Raw genomic sequence first — 23,431 nt, 5'->3', positions numbered from 1 at the left:
ATGGAAGTCTACAGCACTGAGATGGGGACCACTGCACAAAGTATTTTACTGACATTTTTTCATAGAGGACTTTCACCCTAACATCCATTAGTAAATGGAAAGCTGTTGGCAAAACTGCAAGTTACAAATATGGGCAAATATTAAGGTTGTCTATTCTAAGAATAATGTATATTTACAATAAGTCAGATGTGGCCTGTGGCAAATTGAAGATGCACTTCCCATGCTACAGAGCTTCAGCTCCCCAGTCTAGCAGCACCTTTTCTTTCCCTTGAAAGCACTCTCTGTAGTATATACCCTTCTCAGCATATAATTCCAGTCTGTTTCAATAGAAGTGTGCAGTTTCAACTATTGTAATTTATTCCATTTTCAAATATTAAAACTAAGGAGAACATATTTATCCAGGAAGAGTATCAGGATATACTGAAGTGCATAGGAAAAGGATATCATGGCTTCAGAGTTTAAATGACAGAGTAACTTCTCTAAAGGAGGATAGCGGCACAGTGATGGAACACAGCCCAGCATGATTAATTTGTGCTTTGCTCTTGTAATAGCAACATTAAGACGCCTCCAGTCCATCAGAAGTGTTCCAAGCTGTTGAAATTAATATAATTATTTATTCTCTCTCACCTTACATTCCAACTTTTTAGAAGAATGAAAAGTGTAGACGTACAACCCATCTTCAATTTTTTAAATCTCAAGGAGGTTGCTTATATTTCTTAAAAGGAACATGTCAAATTTAGTTCCAAATTATGTTTCTATAAGATGCATTAAAAAATTTAGCCAACATAAATAATCCATTATTATTTTAATTCTAATATAACATTGTTAATCATTCTTAAGTTTTTCCAACCCAAACATTAAAACAATATGCTAGAGGAGGAGAAAAAATGAAAGTGGTTAGAAACACAAAAGGTTAAACCCACTAATTTATTTTCATTATTCAAGTGTGAGAACAAAGCCAAACAGTATGAATTAACTAAATTCAAATTTAAAATATTTCATTTTAAAATATAAGCATGCTATCAAAGTGTTGAGCAAATTGTTGACTCTATACAAACAATTAAAAATGGCATTTTAACAAAAATATCCTTAATCAGTCTATATTACTTTGTAAATGCCAACTAACCACTCAGTTTTCCCAGTGTAAGTGCAATTGTTATAGATGTAATTATGAATAAAATATATTCATGCATGTTCAGTAAAAAGTATTCAGGTCTTATTTTAAGGATTTCAGTTAATGGTAGTCTTAACTTTGTGAAATGTCTTTGAATCATTTAGTTAAATATGGTCCACTCACATTTCCATCATTGTTATTCCTAACAAAAGATACTATTATGATACTTTTGTCTCTTCCTTGGTATTTGTCCACAGTATTTACTTCCACTGTACTGATACATGAGCTTTTCATCAAGTCAGTGATTATCTTTAACTGATGTCTGTATGGAGATACGATACCAATATCTGAAGCTTTACAGCCAGCCTTAACAGAAAGAAAAAGCAAAAAAGAGTGATTTGAAAACATGACAGTGTAGTTGGTTGTAGAACAGACCCCAAACTAAGAGACCCTCTAGGAACTCCCAATTCTACAGAATATGACAAATCATTTATCAAAGGAAGTCTAAGCACAGTTATTAGTTAAAATCAGGCCCCAAGCTTTGGCCTTCCCTGGCACTTTAGGAGGGAGGGGGTCCTCAAAGTCCTCATTTCTCCCTCTACTTCATACTTTAAAGAAATCCCTTGTAGCTGATTGTCCTTCAGAAGGCTGAACATAGCTCTCACCAGAGTATGTGAGTCAATGTCACTCCCAGTTCGCTCTAGAAGTCGCTGAAGAGGAAAGAGGCACTTCCCCATCCCTTCAAGGACCGAACATGCTGCCTCAATGCACTCTAGGCCCAGCCAGGCTCGGGGCAGAAGACAAAATGAGATCCTGAAATTCTAACCCCTGCATCGGACTGCCATTCAACCAGCCTTCAGTTTACTCTTTGAGGTTCCAGTTCATTCCTGAACATGCAGGTTTGCATTTTCCAGTAGTTTTATACCATTGTTAAAGTACAATTATTTTGCCCTCCCTCCAATCATATTAAAAAGAAAGATACCTTAATAAAGAAGGAGGTGAGGAAGAGTACTAGTTTGGCTTCTGTCATGTTACTTACACCACCTTTTTCTGCCTGTTCTGGTGCTGGAACCTGTATAAAAAGTCAAATGACTATCATATGCACAAGTTATATTTTGTTCAGTAATTCAATGAAATTGTATTACATTCGCTCATGTAAAACTACTAATATTCAAATAGCACCTTTCATCCTAAAACCACAAAGCAATTTATCCAGGTGGCTATCACTGTTTTACAGCTGGGAAACTGAAGCACAAAGTGGCTTGTCCAAATGTCACAGAAAATGAAAATTCTGTCTTATCTGTGACTTTTCATTCTAGGAACCTCCATGTCAGTCTTCACAGTGGGGATTCTGTCTCCATGGTAACTGGAGGCAGACCATTTTTGTTTTTAAACTGAACTTGGTCTTAGAACCACCCCTCAGGAAGAACTCTCCAGAATAATAGTATTTTTCAGCTTTAGAAATAAAAATTGTAAGTACTCTTCAACTGAAACCACTTGCAACAGAGTTTTGACAATGGAAAGTTTCTTACCTCATTACTTCCTTTCTTCTAGCAATGTCTCACACAATTCTGTGATACTTGGGCTGTTCCCCTACTCTTTACAGTTTTGGAAATTGTTCAGCCCATACTGGTCATGCCCCCCTTCTCCAGGTGCCAACCAGAAGCGTCAATCCAAAGCTGCGTAGAAACTCTTAGCACATAATCATCAACAATAACCTTAGTGCCAAGCAGTGAACTATGTACAGTAGGCTACCTCCTTCACAAACTAGACAAAATAAATGTTGCCCCTTGGCTACAGAAGTCGTATCAGCGAGGGCAGAATTGGAAGAGATGCTGCTAGCAAAAAGATAATTAGGTAAAGAGTTTTTTTTATTTCGTAGCACAGCATCTCCCACAATTTTGTGATGCTTGTAAAGTAACTAGTAAGGGAAAGACTAAGAAAGACTGAAATATAGAAGTCTCCCCTTGAAAGTAAAATGGCAAGTTATTTTTGGATCACTGCATACAGCACCTTCCTTCCAAAGGAGGCCTCTGAAGAGGATAGAAAGTTCATCTTAAAAAGGTGTTTGATAAAGGTGTTGATAAAACACCATGTTGCTGTCCTGCAAGTTTGCTCAGTTGAGACACATGTCATTCTGCCCAAGAGGTTGCTAGAGATCATAAAAGAATTAAAACCCACCTTTTCAAGAACAGGTTTACCTGGTGCCTTTTGTGTCACCACAATGCATAACAACTTAATCCATCTGGCCAGGAATAGTTTGGATACCTGAAGGCCTTGGAACTCCAGATGGAAGAACATGAACAAGGAGCCTGATCTTCTCAACGATTCAATGCACCTGAGGGTAGAACTTTGGTGTTCTAAGTACATCCAGATTATACCACACCTTTTCTGTTTTGGACAAAAATGATGAGAAGCTCATTTCCTGGCACATCTAGAATTAAAAGAGGAATTCACCTTTGATAAGAAAAATTCTGGAGTCCTTAAAACCACCTTATCATCATGGGGGACACAGTATGGTTCCTGAGCTGCCAACTCCAAGACATCTAGCAGACGTGCTAGCAACCAAGAAGCAAGGTTTCTTAAACTAAAAAGGCCTAACAGCTAACAGTTCAAATGGATAGCCATTAGGGATTTTAGCATCAGTGGTAAATCCCACCTTGGAAAGCTTGGTTTGTCTACAGGTTTAGCCAGTTTGACTGCTTTGAGAAATCTTGCAGCCTGCAAACTTTCAGCTGAGGAGCCCAAGGATGCAGTGTGTTAAGACACTGCTTAAATCTGACAACTAATGTTCTACAGTGTTAGGCAACAATCCCTTGTCCATACTGTTCTGAAGGAAATCCAGAATATGTGAAATTCCAGGGTCCTTGGGATTTCTATCTGCTTGGCACCATGAGCTAACCCATGCCCAGATGGAGTAGCCCTTTAGCATTGAAGTCCACGCAGAGGCCAGTACAGTCCTGATTCACCTTGGAGGAAAACAGGGTGCACTTAATGCTTTCCTCTCAATAGCTCTGTTGTCACATGGAGACAGCTTGGGCTTGAATAGAGAATGGGACCTTGGTGAAGGATTTGTGGACTCACTGGTTGATACAGTGGGGTTGGGTTCCAATGCCAAGTCTCCAAATCTGAAAACTATTATCTGCTTGGCAAGCGTGGAGCTAGAACTATCAACTTTGCTTCCTTTCATTTTATCTTCTCAATCACCCTTTCTGCAAGCAGAAGTTGTGGGAATGCATAAAGAAAGCGCTTCAGCCACCTGTGTGAAAGAACATCTGTGCCTAGTGATCTGTAAATTGTTTGCCTTGCGAAATGCAGTGTCAAGCTTTCTGTTCCTGGTGAAAGATCCACAGATGAAAGGCCAAGTGTCTGTAAGATCATGTGTAAGACTTCTGGATTTGTTTGGAGTGGCCATCTGCTAGCCAAGTGCATAAAAACAGACTGGGTTGTTGATCTGCATGCCATGTCCCTGGCTGAGAACCTCATTTAATTGCAGATGGCTTAGTGAACACAAGCAGTTACCAGGGACAATCTCTTAAGGATAGTCCTGAACTCAGGATGATCCTTGTCATCCAGGGCCTTTAGATAGTCTAGTCAGGCCACTGCACCTCTTGCAAAACAGGAAGAATCCATGGATGCTCAAAGCAGCTAAGAAAATCAAAGACTACTCCTAAGGGTGGTCTCTACCTTTGGTATTTCTGATCGATACTGTAAAACATGCATCAGTCAAAAAATGCTAAGTACATATTTTGCTCGTATGCTTTCCCTTATCAAGGTGTTCCCATTAATCTCTGGTTACATCTTCAAAAAGAAGGATGCATGGGAATTTCCTTTCTCAGGCGGGGATTTCCCTGGCAGGTATTCACCCTTTGAATTCTCATCTAATACCTCATCTGGTTGGAGCTGTACAGAAGATGGCATTTTCCTGCACACAGTAGCAAATTCGTCTTGGGGAAAAAACCTTGGCTGTTTTTTCTCCTTGTTCTGCTCAGAGCCTGAATCAGAAAGTTCTCCCTCAATGGAGGAGGAGGAGCCAGAGGATGAAAGTTAGATCTTCTATATTTTTCTTTTCTTTTTATGCTTCCTTTGTTTTTGGCTCTTTTTGCCTGTTCTTCTGGGGTTCCTGCATTGTTGTGGCTGGGATAAGGTCTCTTGTGGCTCTTTTTATCAAGAGCCTGGAATCCTCTAGATGTATCTTTATGTCCTCCTTTTTGGGTCTCCACTCCCTCTGCATGGGGGATGGGGGTCTGTTCATAGGAATCCCCAGATTCATCTTGGGGGAAGCTGTGGACCCATTTCAGTATCTTGGGCTAAGAACAAGGACTTCAAGGATTCTAAAAGGGCTTTTCCTTCCAGGTCTTTTGCAGGACTTACTCCCAGAGCTAGGCAGACAGCATCTAAGGACAAGGTTGATGCTCTCACCAAAATGCTCAGAAGCTCCTGATCAGGCCTTTCTGCATTGAAGTTGCAGCTCCTCAGGGTCAGATGGCTACGAATAGGAGGGGAATAATTCACCCTCTGAAGAGACTGTAAATGCTGCCTCAATATAGATGGCTGCTTTTATTTAACCTTATGTTTCCAAGACAGCTCTCCCATTGCCTGAGGGGCAGCAGGTGTGTGTCAGAGGGAAGGTGCTTTTTGCAAGCAGCCCCAGGTAGCTGAGGCCACCATGCTGCCAATTACCTGATCCAGGAAAGGAGACGTTTACTACTCCTGAAAACATACTAAAAATCAAAGTTAGCAAAGGAATTGGTCAGCAGCAAAGCAAGCCACTGCTAACTGCTGCCACAGAAACGAAGTTCTGGAGGCATGGACAACACAGGCTACACTGTGATGCTGAACCATTTCCAGAACTGTAGAAGGTAGGGGAACAGCCCCGATTTCACAGAGTTGTGGGAGACACTAGACTGCATAAATGAAATTTAGGAATTTAATGGAGGAAAGACTTCTTCCTTTCAAACTACTTGACAAGCAAGCAACAGACAGGAAAAAACAACCCTGGATAGAAAGCAGTAAACCAGCACTTGGGGGGCAGGGGCGGGGGGGGGGGAGAGAGAAGAGGATTCGATAAACTCCTGTACAATTAAAAAGGAACTCAACCACCTTGGCATGGACCTTGACCACATGCCATCTGGAAGCAGAGTTTCAGCAGCCTTCTATGACATTTATGAAGAGGGAAGGAGAGGTGCTGTACCTTCACACCCTCCTCAGAAAGCCACAACAAAAACAAAAAATATACTTTAAAACAGTTTTAAGAAAATCCTCAAAGCTAATGAAGAAATTGAGATACATTTAGTTAAATCTTTCTGGCAGGCAGCCAGCCACAGAAGTGGGCATGGACAAACTCCTGTGAAAGTGCTACAAAGGAAGACCTGGAGTCTGCTGTCTGTGCTGCTTGGAGGCTGGGAATTCTGGGGAGTTCTTTGAGGGGGCAGTCGACCAAGCCCTGGCTCAGAGGAAAGATCTGTACTTCCTTCAGTTGCAATGGAGACTGGCAAAGCCATTGTAGAGTGATATAGAAGGGACTAAAATCAGTTTTAGAGAGGAGAAACGCTAACGTCCTCAACTCCCAATCACCTGCTCTAACCACTACACCATGCTGCCTCCCTTACAGGACTTAGGCTATGCCTACACTGCACTTTCGTCAGTAAAACTTTTGTCGGTCAGGGGTGTGGGGGGAAAAAAAAAAAAAAAAAAAAAAACCACACCACACCCTGACCGACAAAAGTTTTACTGATGAAAAGCGCCAGTGTGGACAGCTCTTTGTTGGTGGGGGATGCTCTCCAGCTGACAAAGCTTCCACCCACCCCTCATTGGGAGTGGTTTTATTTTATTGGCAGGAGCGCTCTCTCCTGCTGACAAAGTGGCTACACTGCATACCTTACAGCGGCGCAGCTGTGCCCCTGTAAGGTTTGCAGTGTAGACATAGCCTTAGGCAGTGTCGTATAGTGGATAGAGCACAAAGTTCTCTGCCCACAACATTCATCCTCCTCCCACAACCATTGAAGTGCTCCAATCCAGCCTCCTTCCTTCCCTGGAGATAATTCCAGCTCCAGTCCCCATGAATGATCATCATACATTCTGAAAGTAATTCACTCCCTCCCACAAGTTAGCTTCCAGCCCATAGTCAGGTACAGAACAGCAAGGCAGATTATATAGGGGGTACAATCCCAAGAGAAAGATTTTGTGAAGAATTCCCTACAACCAGAGTGTCACAATCTGCCTTGCTGCTGGAAATGTTCATCCTAAGCAACTCGTATCTGCCCCATGGAAAACCTTCAGAAACAGTTTCCTAATGGTTAGAAAGGGATACTATTTGGTTACACATTCAGAACTTCCAGTCATGTCACTCATGTTGCATTCTTGTAACTGAGTGCAGAATTTGGCTCAATATTAATGAAGTTAGTACATTTCAAGAAACAAAAACACATTTAGAATTTTTCATAACGTTAAAGATGCTGGATGCAAAACATTTCAAGACAGCCAATGCTCAGACTTCTGAATTGACTTTTTGCCTGCTTACCATGAAGTGTGGTGCTTATAGCAGTAGCTGTACAGTGTAAGCAAACAACAAGGATGAGAATGTCTCTTGGCTAAATAATTTCAGTTAATGCAGCATTTGAAGTTCGGAACACTTTGTATACAACTGGAAGAGACTTTTTTTTTTTTTAAGACAACATACTGTTGCCTATACTCTATAAGTTGTACAAGTTTGATAAGTAAAAGCCGTAAGAATTTTAAACTTTAAACAATTAACTATATTGCAAATATGGTCTACAAACATCAAAATAAAAATACAGTATTTTGAAGGCAGGATAGCGTGAAGATAAATGGAAGTATGCAAGCAAAGTTTACCTTCTCTGTGTTAAGAAAACACACAGGATTGTTTGGCTCAAGTGTTTCTTTCAACCATGTTTCTGAAGAATCTGCAAATAATTCCAGCTCCAGCTTCAAGTTTTTTAAGTTTGGCAGGATAACAGTGGCTTTGGACACTTTCTCTGAGCCACATTCCAATTTGCCTTCATACACCAACTTGTTACTTAGTGACATAATTTTACTATGGAGTTTAAAAACAAAAGCAGTTTTAAGTCTTATAGATTGAAATTTACATTAAAAAAAATCACTAGTAACTGAAATAGTTTTAAATACCTATTCATTCTGTACTGCACAGTTAACTGGACAACAGCATTCTTGTTTTGTTCCAGTCTCTTAAACAAACTTTCACTCATGCCAAGATCTCTGTTAAAAAATATCAGACGTGTAAGTCAGTGCCTTGAAAGTTGACTTGTTGCCCCAACACCACACACGTTTTGTTTTTCCAATAGCATTTAATCTTACCTTGCTTCTGTGTTGTGTACAAGTGGAGGTAGCTGTTGATGGTCCCCCACCAGCACAAACCTATGTGAATAGAAGAGTGGACCCAGGCAGATTGGCTGGCTTATTTGAGAAGCCTCATCCACTATGCAGAAGTCAAACAGTTTCCAAGCAAAAATTGGATGGTTTACTCCCATGCACGTTGTTGCAACTACTGGCTGAAAATTTGGACATATCTTACAGATAAAAAGGTATTTTCTTCCCTTTTCCCATTTCATATTTTAAATACAATTTCTACATTAATAAGTCTGACCTCTAATCAAATAAAGCTACATTTTTTAAAAAACCCATTAACCCTTAATACTGGGAGTCTGAGTTTTACATAGCCCTTAAACTCCATATAATCCAAAAACTTTACAATATATTGATTTACAAACAAAACAAAAGTAGTTCTGGAATAGAGAGATTAGCATCCAGTTCAGGATTCATTCCTGCTAAGTGTTTAGGATTCTATTTTTAAATTTAATTAAACAAATATGGAGCTTGTGAATGGTGCTGGACTGACTGCCCTCGAGACTGGTGTCTGTGACAGAGACCACTTGGTGTTAACTGGCAGGAGGCACAGGAGTGCATTGGTTGTACAGGTTCCCCTGGGTCAGATATCTGCATAATAGTTCACCAAAGGGTGGCACGTGAGATTTGTTGTTGAGAAAGTTGATCGTCATAATAATTGAAAAATATATGTATGGCTAATACTTAAGGAGTTCGATATCTATCCTGAAAACGATGCTCTTAAAGTTGTAGAGCTAGGCAGGTCACCAGGCAGTGACTATCTCAGAGATATTCCCTTCAGGCAGAAGATGACGGACATCCATCTCCCTGTCTGGCCACTTGTGTATTATATACCTACAATACGCTGTATGCCTATTTGCATACTGAGCAAGATGCGCATTGAGATATTGTGAATTTTACAAGAGGAAATCGACAGGAAGAAAAACAGCAAAGGGGTGTCCTGCTTATGAATCAAGACAAAAGATTGATCCCATATAACTTAGTGTCTTGGATTGCACTCCAAATCTTTCACCTAGGAGACAAACTTACAGCAGGATTGTCTCATGAAACCAGGGTCACAGCCAGCTGGCTATGTATCGCTGCAAGGATTTTGGGTGAGCAATACTCTACTAGACATGAGACTTGTTAATCAAGTCTAGGCTCAGAATGTGTGTTATTTTTTGTACGTAACCATTTGTTTCCAAAATTTCTACTTCCTATTACTTGAATTGCTATGCTTTGCGAAATAAACAGATTTACCATGAAATCAAACATAAGTGCTGTTAGTTAAGCCCAGCAGTAATCTGAGGTAGAACTGGTAAATTGGGGTGTACTTTTTCTTTGGAATATGCTGCAAGTGTCCAATGGACCAGGGGCTGAACATTTTAAGGACACACGCGGAGGGCTTGAGTGTGCCTATTGCTAATCTACAGAATGATAGTGGGGCCTAGAGGGGAGTGTTTCTGTTGCCAGTGGCTGGTGGGGGGGTGGCAGGGGTGCTGACGCATGGCAGGCACAAACAAGACTTCTTCACACTAAGGACAGGTGGTAGCAAAGTGCATCAACTCTGGGTACCTCCAGGAAGTGTCACAGTGTCCCTGTTCTCTGGATTAAAGACATATATGGTGATGGCAGTGCAATCTTCCTCACCCCAACTGCACCCTGACTGAAGTGATCAAAAGGTAAAAACGTAAGTAACTTCCCATACCAATTTAGTCCTCTGCTTCGCTGCAGAGCCTACCAACAAGACAACTAACAGAGTTTTTTGTGATGTAGACACTTCCTGTAAGTTCTCTGGGGCAATGACAGTCTTAGTGGTGTGAGAGAGAGTGTGTGTGTGTATTTATTATTATTTTATGAGTCTAGCACAATGGGGCCTCAGTCAAAGATCTTCAGGCACTATTATTATACAAACAGAACATCAAATAGAAGTGAACCATGACAAACCACCTCATTTCATTTCACACAAACAAAAGAAATGCAAAAAAACCCACACACCTCACCACAACCCACACACACGACTCAGATGGTAACCTGATTCACAATAGACAATGGCCAAACTTGAATTGACAGAAATTGAGGATCTCTTTTCTGATCACTGAGGCACCCAGACCCTTCTGAGGTAAGTTTTGTCTCTGTACAGCATTTGTAATAGATACACTAATTTATACTGTCCTAAATATGTTGCAGGACTATTGAACATTATTTTTCTTACTTGATTGTTATAGAGTTCCTCCAAATGAGTTATAGATTTAATTGATTTGGATCTGCAAATTTCTTCCTCTGTAAACTTCCGTATGTCTGGATGAACCTTCTGAGCTCGTCCCAAGCGCAAAAATCCTACTTTGAACCTGGCTAACTTCAGCAGGATATTGTCAACAGCAGTGTGTGTAAAACTTGTCAGCAGAACACTGAAGCCACAGGCATAAAGAATTCTTACCTAAAATAGGAGGAGTAGCAAGGAGAGAAAAAAGAAAAACCCAGATATTAGCTTCAATATAGGAATCAGTAATTCCTTTCTTAAAAGGATAATTAGTCTACATTTTTCTAAATTGGTGTTGGACCTAGGAAGCCAAAAAGTCATATGAGGGGACAAGATTCCCAAGCAGGCCCTTGTCTACACTGGGATTTTACCCAACAATGTAAACCCTCTGTCTCTAACCAGTGCAGCACAATTTGTATGGGGTAAGCTTCACCAGTGTAAACCAGGCCAACATTAGGAGTTTTCACTAGTGCAGCTACACCAGCACTTAATATCCCAGTGCAGAACCTTGGGTTCTCACACCAGATCTACTGCTAATGAAATGCTTGTTTCCAAACCTCAGATCTACTTCAAAATTGGAAGATTTTATTGTAGTCTGGTGCCAAAGGATTGTAACAGCATTAAAACATTGTAAATTGATCAATATGTCATCACCCACTTCCAGGATGGGACTGGTGGACGGGATTTAATAAATAAATAAAAATAAAACACACACCACTTGACATCAAAAGGATACATTTTGTCATTCTACTAGTGCTAATGTTCTTTATCGTAAAGCTGGCTCCATATTTATTTCAATGTAAATGACAGACAGCAGTCCTGTATAAATCTCAATTGTGAAGAGGATGCTTCACATACAGCTTATTTGATGCTTGCCCTCCAAGCTTTTAAATTAACAATTTACTTCTAACATTAGGTCACATTATGGTCTTACTAGAGCACATATTGTAGTAGTTTTTCCTGTTCCAGGCATACCCACGATGAGCGTGTAATCTTTTGAAAGTAGCACTTGTTTCATTGCCTGTTTCTGAGGCTTATTCAGACCTTTAATTAGAAAAAGAAAAAAAAGTTAAATATTTGTAGTTAATCCTATATGCAACCTGAACTGCTAGTTCTCCCCACTAAAAACTCCTCATCATAACAAAAAGATAAGTTGTTTACTAGTGCATAATTTTTGATAACACTATAAGTGGTATCTAAAGACTTTATTTAAAAATACTGAAATGTAGATAAGAAGGTATTCATTGTCTATCCTGGCTCCAGAAGTACTAAATTAATCTTAATAGTTTATGATTTGTTCCTCCCTTTCTTAATAGCTTATGATTTGTTCCTCCCTTTCTTCCTCTACACAGGATCTCAAATATGGGTTTCCATTTTGTTGAACAAGAGTGACATGTATGCATTGCTTCTAGGGGAGATAAAAATATGCAGGCAAGAGCATCTTGCTATTTAAGAGAAACATTAGAACAGAGTTCATTTTCCCAGTAGAGAACAGAGGCAAGCTACCCAGCCTAGGTTAAGCCCAGATAAAACTCAGGCTTTGTCTACACTGGAATTTCGTCAGCAAAACTTTTGTTGTTCAGGGGTGTTAAAAAAAACAGAAAACAAACCGTCAAATGACAAAAGTTTTACCAACGAAAAGCGCTGGTGTGAACAGCGCTTTGTCAGCAGGAGTGCCTGCTGACAAAGCCGTTGCCGCCCGTGGTTGTGGGTTTTTTTTTTTTTTTTTTTTTTTTTGTTGTCAGCAAGAGAGTTTTCTCCTTCCGACTAACAGCTACACTGCGCACCTTTTAGCGGCACAGTCGTGTCGCTAAAAGCAAGGTAGTATAGACAAAGCCTCAGTTGAAACAGATAAGCAGGAAGAAATGTTTAAACTAATAGGTAGGTGTTGCAAGTGCACTTTCTACTAGAAGTCATTATCTTTAACCTTTAACAGTGTGTTTTGCAGTCTTAGAGTCATTCTTTACCCATTACTACTTCTGAATTCTCAAGTACACACAGCTCTTCTTCCTTCTGTTCCCCCTACCCCTTTTGCTGCCAGCCAGGAGGCTATACCCATTCCTATCTGATGCAGACCTTAACACAATAATCAAAATTTTAGCCTCTAGACTAGTTTACTACAAGTTACTGTATCTAGGGCTACCCCTGAAAAACACCTGGACACTACAGATGGGGGGCGGGGGGGAAGAGAAGAGAGACTGCTACAAGTACATAACACTACCTCAGTGTTTCACAGTGGCTACATATTTGCTTCCAGTGTTGGTTATGATCTAGAAAGCCTCAGGTGATTTGGGGCCAAGTTATCTGACAGATTCTCTCTCTGCCCCCCCCCCCCCATGGAAGTTAAAATCTACAGGGTCAATTTTGTTTGTTCTCACAGTTACACTCTATGGGCTAGTAAAAGGGTGTTTTTAGTGAAAGGTAACTCTCTCTTGAACCTGCTCTCTCCAATAGTCTGCAAGAGGAAGAAATTTAAGCACTTAAATGCACACCTTTTTACTGGTTTAGGACTAATTTAATAGTAGAAATAAGGGCAAGTTTGAGTTGCTCAGATCTGAATCTTAAAGTGGAAAGGCTCACACTTTATTGATGCAAGGTGCCAGGTGCTTTGTAATTGATGTATATATTTCTAAACAGATTATTTTTGTAGGACTTCTCATATGCATTGACTGGCATAATTAAAGAAACATTTAAGCTGCTATTATGAGTTAAATATAATGTGTACCCTTTAAAATGTTTGCAACTGTTTCCTTTGCTTCAGGAGGAAGAACAGAGCTCAAGTGCTGGATGAACTGTGGTTTGTGGAAGTCAATTATTAAGTTACGAAGCTTTTCACTAGGGAGGAAAAAAAGGAATTAGACAAAATTACTATCAGTGAGAACATTTATACAATTACTAAACAATATTTGAAAACAATTCAATTCTACAAACCTGGCAGAAGAATTCTCCATCAGTTTAGAAAGATTTCTTAGGGGGGCATCAATACCAGAAATTCCTTCTTCATGATCTAGCCTAAATATAGTGTCCTTAGGGAGTTTAGATAAGTTCCTGAAAGACATAATAGGAATAAGAAGCAGGAATATAATTGCCTTTGCTTCCACGTCTGCTTATTGCTTATAGACCTCCCATGGCATTGTTGTCAGTGATGTTGCCTGATGTATGCAGGCAGCCTGAAACAATAGCTCCAAGAAGGAATAAACTACCCCTATTCATGTCAACAAGGTGAGAACTCTGAAGCCTGATCATTTAAATCAGCAGTGGTACCCATTTCACTGATGATGAAAGCATTCAAGCAGGGATGCTGGAACTAGTAGTACTGGAGGTGTGGCAGCACCTTCTGGCTTGAAGTGGTTTCCATCATATATAGTGTTTATAGTTTCGTTCAATGGCTTTCAGCACCCCCCCATTATAAAAGTTATTCCAACACCACTGCATTCAAGAAAGAAAAGGGATGATATAAAGATCCACAGAGTCTATGAATAGCATCTTATTTTGCTGTCACAAATAGATGGAGCTTGGAAACATGCCATAATATTTTGCTTATTAGCTAACAGCCTAGGTAATTGGTGGACAACTCCCGGGGGGGGGAGACACACAAAACACACACACACACACACACACACACACACAGGTTCTCAGGCCTAGCCCAAGTTTTGCTATTTGAATTCACTGTGGGGCTTTTATTTTTGTTTTTTTATGATGATGGGCATTAAAAAAAAAAAGTGCTTAATTTTAGATTGTAAAAAAAGCACTCACATACTTCCTTTCAAACAGCCATATTTTTCTGTTTGTATTACCTGTCCAATAAACAGGAAACTGTTGTCACATTGACCTCTTTAACATAGCCAGCAGACAAGCCAAGTAATGTCTTCTCTCCACTCACAACAACTCTATCTCCTACCAACAGGTTTGTTCCAGGCATGGTACCATTTTTACGCTGGAAATAATGTAGATATTGTCCTTCAGAAGCTTCCTGCACATGTTCGACTCTGATCATATTTCCAATGCAGTCTCCAGCCTTTTCTCTATGAACACATTAAAAATAAAAGTGTAAGCTGCCTTGAGTAATTTTCTAGAAGTAGCTTTTTATCAGTTTAAGATTTAATAGTAATTCATTTTAATGTCTTACAGTGGTTTTGTTTGACCATATTGGCTGTCTTTTTCTGCCCAAGACAAATGTACTAGCTACGTTCCAAAGCCTTGATCAATTCAAGACTGGATATCTTTCTTAAATATATATTCTAGCTCAACCATAAATTATGGGATTGAAGCAGGAATTAATTGGTGAAATTATATGGTGTGTGTTATTCAGGTCAGTCTAGATCATAATGGTCTCTTCTAGCCTTAAAAAAAAAAAAAAAAAAAAACAAAAAAAAAAAACCTACTATCTATGAATACTACATTTCTATCCTACCTGTAGCAGGGTGGACACCTGCTCCTGCCTGGAAGGAGCTAAGATAGCCCAGGGAGCAGGCAGTGTGAAGGCTGAGCTGACTGGGGGAAGTGGCTGCAACTGGGGCCACACCCCAAACAGACTCAGCAGGCCCTATAAAGGCAGGGAGCCAGAAGCTCAGACAGTCTCTCTCTGCACTTAGAGAGAGAAAGGCCTGGCTGCAGGGAGCAGAGACAGGGTACTTGAGTGGAGCAGGGCTGGGGAAAGGCTGAGGAGCTGGAAAGCCCCAGGCTGCGGCCTAGCATAAGGCCAACAGGTACTGGGGGTTGCAGAGGGCAGCCCAGGGCTAGGCCAAGGCAGCAGGTCCAAACCACCCTTGCCAATGATGAGTGGCTGATACTGCAGTTTGCCCCAGGGAGCGGGGGCTTGATGGTGACTGGCAGTGGCCTGGTACTGAGGCAAGGTGGGGATAGTGGGTGGGGGTTCCCCAGGGAGGGGAGACCCAGAGGGCAGCACCCAGAGCAAGGGGCACTGGGGTCCTGGGAGGGGCATGGGGCCAGAGTAGAGGCGGATCACCGGCCTGCAGAGGGCGGTCCAGATGCTGGATGGGCTAATTCCCCGAAGCAACCAGTAGGGGGCGCTGCAGGGGTGAGTCCCGCCCCTTACACTACCCTATCAGATGTTATTTCCCAAAAGGGAAAGCGATAAAGCTGGAAGCAAGCATATGTGTGCTTCAAAATAAAAGTACATGGCTTGTTTTGCGAAACTCCCAGATAAGTGGTCTACAGAGCCAACACAGTGGAGATTATTCAAGGTAAGTCAAAGTATTAAATTCTAAAACAAAGGTTGTCTCGCACTATAATGTAAGTTTGATTTTTAGAGCTTCAGTAGTAAAATGTAAATATTACTACCCATGCTTCACTGAAACAGTCTCTTACTGCATTTCACCAATAAAGTTATGCATGGCTGCTGGTGAGATTAACAGGAAATGATGCATTACCATGAACCCTCAGTCCACTTTCAGCCACCTATGGAGCAGCCTGCACTAGCAATACTACCCAGAGCAGAATACAGCCTGTCAAGAGCCTTGATTCAGGGAGGCAATGCAAGGAGCTGGGGTGGCAGACAATATCCAGCGGCACATCAGGGAGGTGAGGCTAATAAAAAGTATTACCTTCATTCTTATAAAATAAGATTGCAAAGCACAATTTATCATCTTCCTGGGTCTTTTGTGGTTCCCCTCCTCCCCCCAAGAAGCACCTAACAGGTTGCTTATATCATACCACCAGCTCTACCAACCCAATACTTTTGATAGACTCCCCCTCACAGATGAGCTAGCACTTCCTGCTATCTCCGGTAACTGTATATCAGAGTATTTACCCAAGGATTGAAAGAAAAATCTCGTCTCTCGCAGGAGACACAATGAGTTACAAGAAACCAAGCAGGTAAGAGCTGTCCATAGACAATGCCCTCACTCCCAACTTACCTTTCTGAAGCAGGCATCAGCCATATATTTTTACGTCCCTTTTTGCCCTCTCCGCACCGTGACTCCAAGGTTAACATCAGATACCACAGGCTGAAATACTGTAAGTGAGACAGTTTCAGATGCTGGGTCTCTTTTTCAATAATGGGTACCACAGCAGGAGGAATAAGGACATTATCCATCTGTTGCTCTACAGCTCTAAAAATAGACGGAAGCATCAAGTTAAGATGACTTTTCCTTTTTTCTTTTAAGACTACATATGCTTAATAAATTCAGTAGCATTTATACCATAAGGTAAAATACAAAAGCTAAATGAAAATATCTATTTGAACAAATCAAACTTGGGGAAGAGCATCCTATTCCAAGTCTTTACATGGGGGCATGAAATTCCAAATACAGAACCTGTTCCTACATCCCTTATTTACACCAGTACTTTCATATTAGTGACTGGATGTCCCCGGTAATAATTTGGCATGGCCACAGATGAAAAGTTCACTTTTTATTTTCAATAATTCAAGCATAATATTTTCTCTCTATTCACAAAACGAACCACAGGTGTGTAAAGAATCTGAAGGCTATATTTATTAATATAGCATCATTTTGTCTTCTGAACATGAAATCCCCTTATCTTATTTAATGTACATACTTCCATAACATACATAATGGGCTCGCCCCCCAACTGTTTCAAATGCAATACCTGTAGACTTTTTGGTATAGCGTCAAGTGTGACAACACTTCTGAAAGGAAACAATTTTAACCTAACTAAAAATGCCAGGCAGCTTTAAGATGGTCTTTATTGGATGACACACTGAGACTGAATTTAAAAAGGAAAATATCACAGGAGTATAGGTGATTTAAATTTGAAAACTTATTGTGTGTAGGTATGTGGGGCCAGATCTCCCCACCATATAATTTTAGGCATACAATTTTGGCCACGATGTTTAGGGATACATTCTCATACCCACTGCATAGAAATGTAAATCTGAAAATTTTTAATATACAAATGAATCACTATTATAATTAATAAAAGTTAATTTATTGAAAACCCATTTAATATCTTTGAGACTGCCTTTAAGTGTATTCTTTTATCATGATAAAACAAATATAAAGTTCACTACCGTTGGACAGGCAAAATAAATTTAAGTTCAACTTTTAAAACTAAGTGTAGAAAATTTTCAGAAGTTAGGATGCACTAAACAGTCATTAAGGGTTTGTCTATGGGGGAATTTTTTTTAGTATAGCTCTAGCAGAATAATTATATCAGCATAGTTATGCCAGCATAACTCCCCATGTGGATGCCACTCTGGTGTAATTATTCCTCTTATAGCTATGACTGTCAATTACCTGTGTAGACAAGCCTTAAGATAAATCACAAATTTAGGCCCCAGCCCTGCAAAGGCTTGTGTATATGACTTCAGTGGGACTACTCACAGAGTATAAAGATAAACAGTTAGGTAAGCCTCTGTAGGAACAGGTTCTTAAATTGTCAAGGTTGGGGAAGAATCAATGGAGCAATACTTATCTTTGGAGAAAGTAATTGCATACCAAGGGCAAGTGTTAATCAGTGCTGTGAAATCACCACAGAAAATCCAAAACTATTTTTTTTTTTAAACTAAAGTGTTTACTATCCAAAGTCCAAAAATTTCTTTTACCTGCTATAAAGAAAGCAGTTGTGCATTTGTGAGCAATATTTACAGGCCTGACTGTCATCAATTACAGGAGGCAAAGAGGCAAGTTGTGTTTGCTTATTTCCCAGGGCAGATTTACACATACTGTGGAATAAGTAAAATGCCAGTTGGTTTCTTAGCTTTAGTAATTCTGTAAAAATAAAATAAATAAATAAATAAATAAATGTTAGTCTTTCAGGGTTAGAAACAGGAAAAAAGTGAGTATTTATGAACTGATTTGGAGCCCCAAACAATGGGCACGTACATAACAAAAACAGTATTCATCATAGAGATATTTTTGGTGTAGTGTATATTTTTTTATATCTAAAGTTATTCCAGGAAAATTAAGCAGTCTTGTCAAAACAAATAACTTATCTCAACACTGTTTACTAGTTCCTGGAAATGGTACATCAACCAGTATAAATATTTTCAAGAGTGAACAATTTAGTAACTGTTAATGTTGAAAAAACCTCTTAGAAATTATAATAGTTAAGCACTGTTTTGGGGGAAAACCACCTCTCCTATCCATACGATTGCCAGACACAGGATACATATTGCCAGTTTTAAGGTAAAGAAGAAATCCAGCTTCAGGATCCACTCTTCGTTCCTGGTTCAACAAGGTGTACAGAACAACCTGAAGACATTTAAAAAATATATTAAAGTGTATTTTGATATTTACATAATATGCATAAGTCATGTGAATACATTAAGGTTGTACAGTTAAGCAGCCTTATCATTGCCAACAAGATTACAAAGAATAAATGCTTATCATCTAATTGATGTTTTTCATTAGATATTTCTCCCGTAAGAAAATCTCTAAAAAAGTTTAAATTTGAGAATTGCTTATTTAGTTGGTGATGCTGGAAGTAAATACCCATACTCTGCCACCTCTAACATTATACCTCCCCTTCTCTGGACCCTGAAGAGGCCTCTCTGTGGTACAGTAACTCCTCACTTAACGTTGTAGTTATGTTCCTGAAAAATGCGACTTTAAGTGAAAGGATGTTAAGCAAATCCAATTTCCCCATAAGAATGAATGTAAATGGGCGGGGGGGGGGGGGTTAGGTTCCAAGGGAATTTTTTTTTGCCATACAGTACAGTACTATAGTTGGGAGGTGCCCCCACCTTACCCCACACAGGTACAGCCCACTGTAACTGGAGACAATGAGGCAGGCAAGGAGGCAGAAGGTGCTGTAGACTAGGAGAAGCATGTTGCGCAGCAGCAGCGGCAGTTTCCCCTTCTCTGCAAGCACCAGGGGTAGGGGGCTCAACCCTCGGCCCACCCATGCCACCCCTTCCCCCAAGCCCCCACCCTTAACCCACCTCTTCTACCCCTTTACTCCACATGCAGCATCCTGCTCCTCCCCCCTCCCTGCGGCAATCAGCTGGCTTGCGGCCTTCAGGAGGGAGGGGGGAGGAGGAGCAAGGACTCGGCGCACAGGCTCCCCCCTCCCTCTCCTGCCCGCAGCAATCAGCTGGCTTGTGGCCTTCGGGAGGGAGGGGGGAACCTGCACATTGAGTCCTCGCTCCTTCCCACTCCCTCCTGAACGCCACAAGCCAGCTAATTGCCACAGGCAGGAGGCAGGGGGGGAAGGCGCTGATCCGCGGCATCTGCCAGCGGGCGGGAGGGGCGTAGGGGAGCTGCCAGCTGTGGACAAAGCAGGCAGCCAAAACGACATTATAGCGAAGCATTGCACAACTGTAAATGGAGCATGTTCTGTAACTGAGCAGGGACAGATGATCGAAACAACGTTAATCAAGAGGACATTAAGTGGGGAGTTACTGTATCAGCTATGGAGGAATGAATAGTTACCCATCCAGCCCTGCAGAAATCTCCTGAAAGAGAACAAAATTTCAAGCTATATTCTCTCTTCTGCAAAGCCTCCCACAAAGGCTCTGGGGGTTAAAGATACAGGGTCTCCACACAATGATCCTGGTTTCCTCCACTGGGGCCAATAAAAAAAGACTCAGCGAAAGGCTCCTCATTGAGATTACCTCCTCACTCCCTTATGGAAATCTGGACCTGTGCTTGAAGGTGGTAGTTTGTAAACACTTCCACATTCCTCAATTCATCATTCATAAATACAGGTTTGAGATCATCATAAGCCATCCATAATACCTAATTATATTACATATAAACTGGTTCAGCCATCATTTATTAGATGAAGTGCAAACGAGTATATTACAATTGTGTATGCTGAACATTTAACATTTCTACCTGACTTCTGTGTTCTATGGAGTTCGATTCCTTGCCAGTTTTAAGCTCCAATGGCATTATCTTATATTGCGTTCCAGACTTGCGGTGTATTTTCACACCAACTGTAACATCAATCTTGCCCTTTAATCCAAACCTGGGAGACCAGATATTCTCTTCAATATCCAGGAACTCTGTAACTTCAATATTACAAGATAAATCTTCTATTTTTCCTTCACTTGGTCTAGGAGGAAAACAAAACAATTTTAAAAAACAAGTAACTTTGTCATCACCTGAAGAGTTACAAGACTACTTTAGAAACAGATATAAGCTGCTGTATTTCTCTAAACAGATACCCATGAGAGTTCCAAAGATTTAAATCTTCACAGGGAACTTCTGTTAGTGTGCATGCAGTGCAATGGCAAAAATATTTACATGTTTAGTATTAGCCATTAATTTAAGATGGCTAGAGTATTAAGGCCCACTCAAGCAAACCGTCTATATGTGGATCAGGCCTCAACTCAAAAGGCTACCTTAAATTGTACACTGATGTGGTAATTTCTCAGTCTGAAGAAGTTATGTTTTTAAAAATGTAATTCAAATGTTTGTTTCAGATGTGCAAAAGTATATAATTTAAAGTGTCATGAATTCCTTCTGAAGATGACTTATTTGATCTTCAAAATATTTATCCTTTTTATAAATTACCTTGAAGTTAACACTATTTAAAAAGCACTTTTATAGTTAAATTGGTACTGTTGAGGAATAAAAAGGAAATAGAGCACCAGGTGACTGACCATTACATCCCTGGGAGCAGGGAGCCAAATGGCAGGGAAGCATATGCAGGAAGAAAACTTTGCAATGACCAAGTATGATGAAAGCCAGATTTTCAATCTTAACTACATATTTTTATAGCTTAGTCAATTGATCAAATAACCTCGTTCTTCCAATGCTAAAATTTCTACTCTGTGAATTGGCCAACACTGGGTACTGTGACTAGAATCTTTGAGAACAAAAGGTGTTATTTCTACAAGATCCATTCTCCATCACCATGAACACCAGTAATATCTGTAATATTGTTTCACAATCAAAGCAATTGCAGCTAAACAAGTAGCTCGCTGTGGACCAAGTCATTTGTTGCATAACAAGGCCAACTTTCTAGACAGTGAGGCCATGAGTCAGCTCCACATCAATAAACGCAGACAAGAATAAAGGTTTTTGCTTTAAAATTAAGATGAACCAAACAAGTTAATGAGACAAAGTTAAGTAATTTCACTAGTGATATGTTTGCTAGGTAACAATAAAACAGGTTTCGATGTGCAAGTAATGTTTTCTTACAGTTTTAGCTGCATTTTGTTGTGGTTAGCTTGACTAGGTTTGTGCATGAAGTCTTCTGCCCATTTAGATATTGATGGAAGATATTCTTCTATCTCTTGCATGATTTCTTCTTGTTTCAGATTTAAGTAGTACCTGTAGAAGTGAACCCATACACGTTGAGTACTACATAGAAAATAAGGAATGATATAGGGTGAAGGAGAATAGATTCAAAACTGAATATGGAATCTAGTTTATTTGGGCCTCCATCCTGCAAAGACTTACACAAAAGTGTCTAACTTTCTGCACTGTAGGATTGCTCACTATGTGAAGTTAAGAGTGTGCCGTAATGGAGCATCTGAGACAATTAGTTATAAACAGCTATAAAGAAAAATTAAATCTCTGCTGAAAGATTTACACACAAATATTTGTGCACTCTGAAGTAGTTTACTAAATATTAGCCTCAGTTAAAAACAAAAGGAAAGGCTTCAAAGGGGACTATGAACATTTACGTGAACAGTCACAGGATACTCTACTATAATGTTAGGCAGCACTAACTAAGGACTAGATTAGTGGTATTCTGTATTATCAGGTCTAGATTTCAAACCTGACATCCATTATCCTTAAGTTTATTTATGCATTAGAATTACTTAAATTGAATTACATGTCTCAATTTTAATTCAAGTTCAGAGTGATGATAGGAGTGGCATTTTAGTTTATTTTAAAGCGATGACAAAATTAGACACTAAAACAACTGAAGGAAAATACCCCAAAAAATTAAACAAGAAACCTGCCACAATAGCTACCAACAGAGCAAGTAATACCTTTAGATAAAACGAAATATTGCTGCTATGGTTAACTCACATGGGAGAATAAGACCCCAATCTGAGAATTGGGACAAATATATTTCTTATCAATTCAGTATATTTGAACTTTTAACTGTCCATGGACAAGTGACCATTGAAATTTTTCCTGCAGCCTGTGATTTAGAAAGTACTTTCTGCACAACTTAAGTTCATAATTAAGGTTACGTTTTAGTCAGGTATTTTTAGTAAAAGTCATGGACATATCATGGGTAGTAAATAAAAATTCACAGGCTCGTAACCTGTCCATAACTTTTACTAGAAATACCCCTGACTAAAACTGGGTGAGGGAGGAAGAGTTTGGTGGACCTGGGTGCTGGGCCCCTGAGTGCTGGGGAGGGGGGCGCAGGTGCTCGGGGAAGCACCACGGGTGCTGCAGAGGGAGGGCGCAGGTGCTCGGGGGGCAAGTTGCGGCCCGTGGGGGGGGCACACTCCAGGTGCTGGGGAGGGGGGTGGGGAGGAAGTCGTGGCCCAAGGGAAGGGGTGCTGGGGGGTTTGGTGGGACTGGGGCAGGCTCCTTACCCAGCTCCAGGGAAGCAGCAGCCCCAGCTCCCTAGAGCTACCTCCGCTCTGCCCCAAGCCCCAGTGCTGCAGCTTCCATTGGTTGGGAACCGTGGCCAGTGGGAGCTGTGGGCGCAGTACCTGGCTGCAGGCAGAGGCAGCATGTGGAGCTAGGGGAGTGTGGGGGAGGAAGGGGGAGCCCCCCCCCCAGGTAAGCAGCAGCCCTGAGCCTCCACACGCCCAAACTCCTGCTGCTGGGGGATGGGGGCAGGAGGGG

At 40.6% G+C, this 23,431-nt stretch overlaps 1 protein-coding gene across 2 annotated transcripts in view; it reads right to left on the bottom strand.

Moving 5' to 3' along the window:
- DNA2 (DNA replication helicase/nuclease 2) overlaps positions 1-23,431 on the bottom strand; it is a 32,301-nt gene that overhangs the window by 1,874 nt on the left and 6,996 nt on the right. For both annotated transcript variants that reach the window (XM_026650893.2, XM_026650894.2), the window contains 16 exons: positions 21,815-21,946; positions 20,504-20,723; positions 18,802-18,919; positions 18,271-18,436; positions 16,622-16,816; positions 14,540-14,767; positions 13,674-13,790; positions 13,468-13,577; positions 11,677-11,786; positions 10,695-10,919; positions 8,453-8,646; positions 8,264-8,353; positions 7,970-8,171; positions 2,097-2,186; positions 1,298-1,480; positions 445-591 (listed from right to left, as the gene is read on the bottom strand). In XM_026650893.2, coding sequence (XP_026506678.1) covers positions 445-591; positions 1,298-1,480; positions 2,097-2,186; positions 7,970-8,171; positions 8,264-8,353; positions 8,453-8,646; positions 10,695-10,919; positions 11,677-11,786; positions 13,468-13,577; positions 13,674-13,790; positions 14,540-14,767; positions 16,622-16,816; positions 18,271-18,436; positions 18,802-18,919; positions 20,504-20,723; positions 21,815-21,946 — 2,527 coding nt within the window. The remainder of the gene's footprint in view (positions 1-444; positions 592-1,297; positions 1,481-2,096; positions 2,187-7,969; positions 8,172-8,263; positions 8,354-8,452; positions 8,647-10,694; positions 10,920-11,676; positions 11,787-13,467; positions 13,578-13,673; positions 13,791-14,539; positions 14,768-16,621; positions 16,817-18,270; positions 18,437-18,801; positions 18,920-20,503; positions 20,724-21,814; positions 21,947-23,431) is intronic.

The sequence above is a fragment of the Terrapene carolina genome, unplaced genomic scaffold (genome assembly GCF_002925995.2).
Source record: "Terrapene carolina triunguis isolate 2854851 unplaced genomic scaffold, T_m_triunguis-2.0 Scaffold95, whole genome shotgun sequence".
Taxonomy (NCBI): Eukaryota; Metazoa; Chordata; order Testudines; family Emydidae; genus Terrapene; species Terrapene triunguis.
This window is presented reverse-complemented; position numbering and strand designations above follow the sequence as displayed.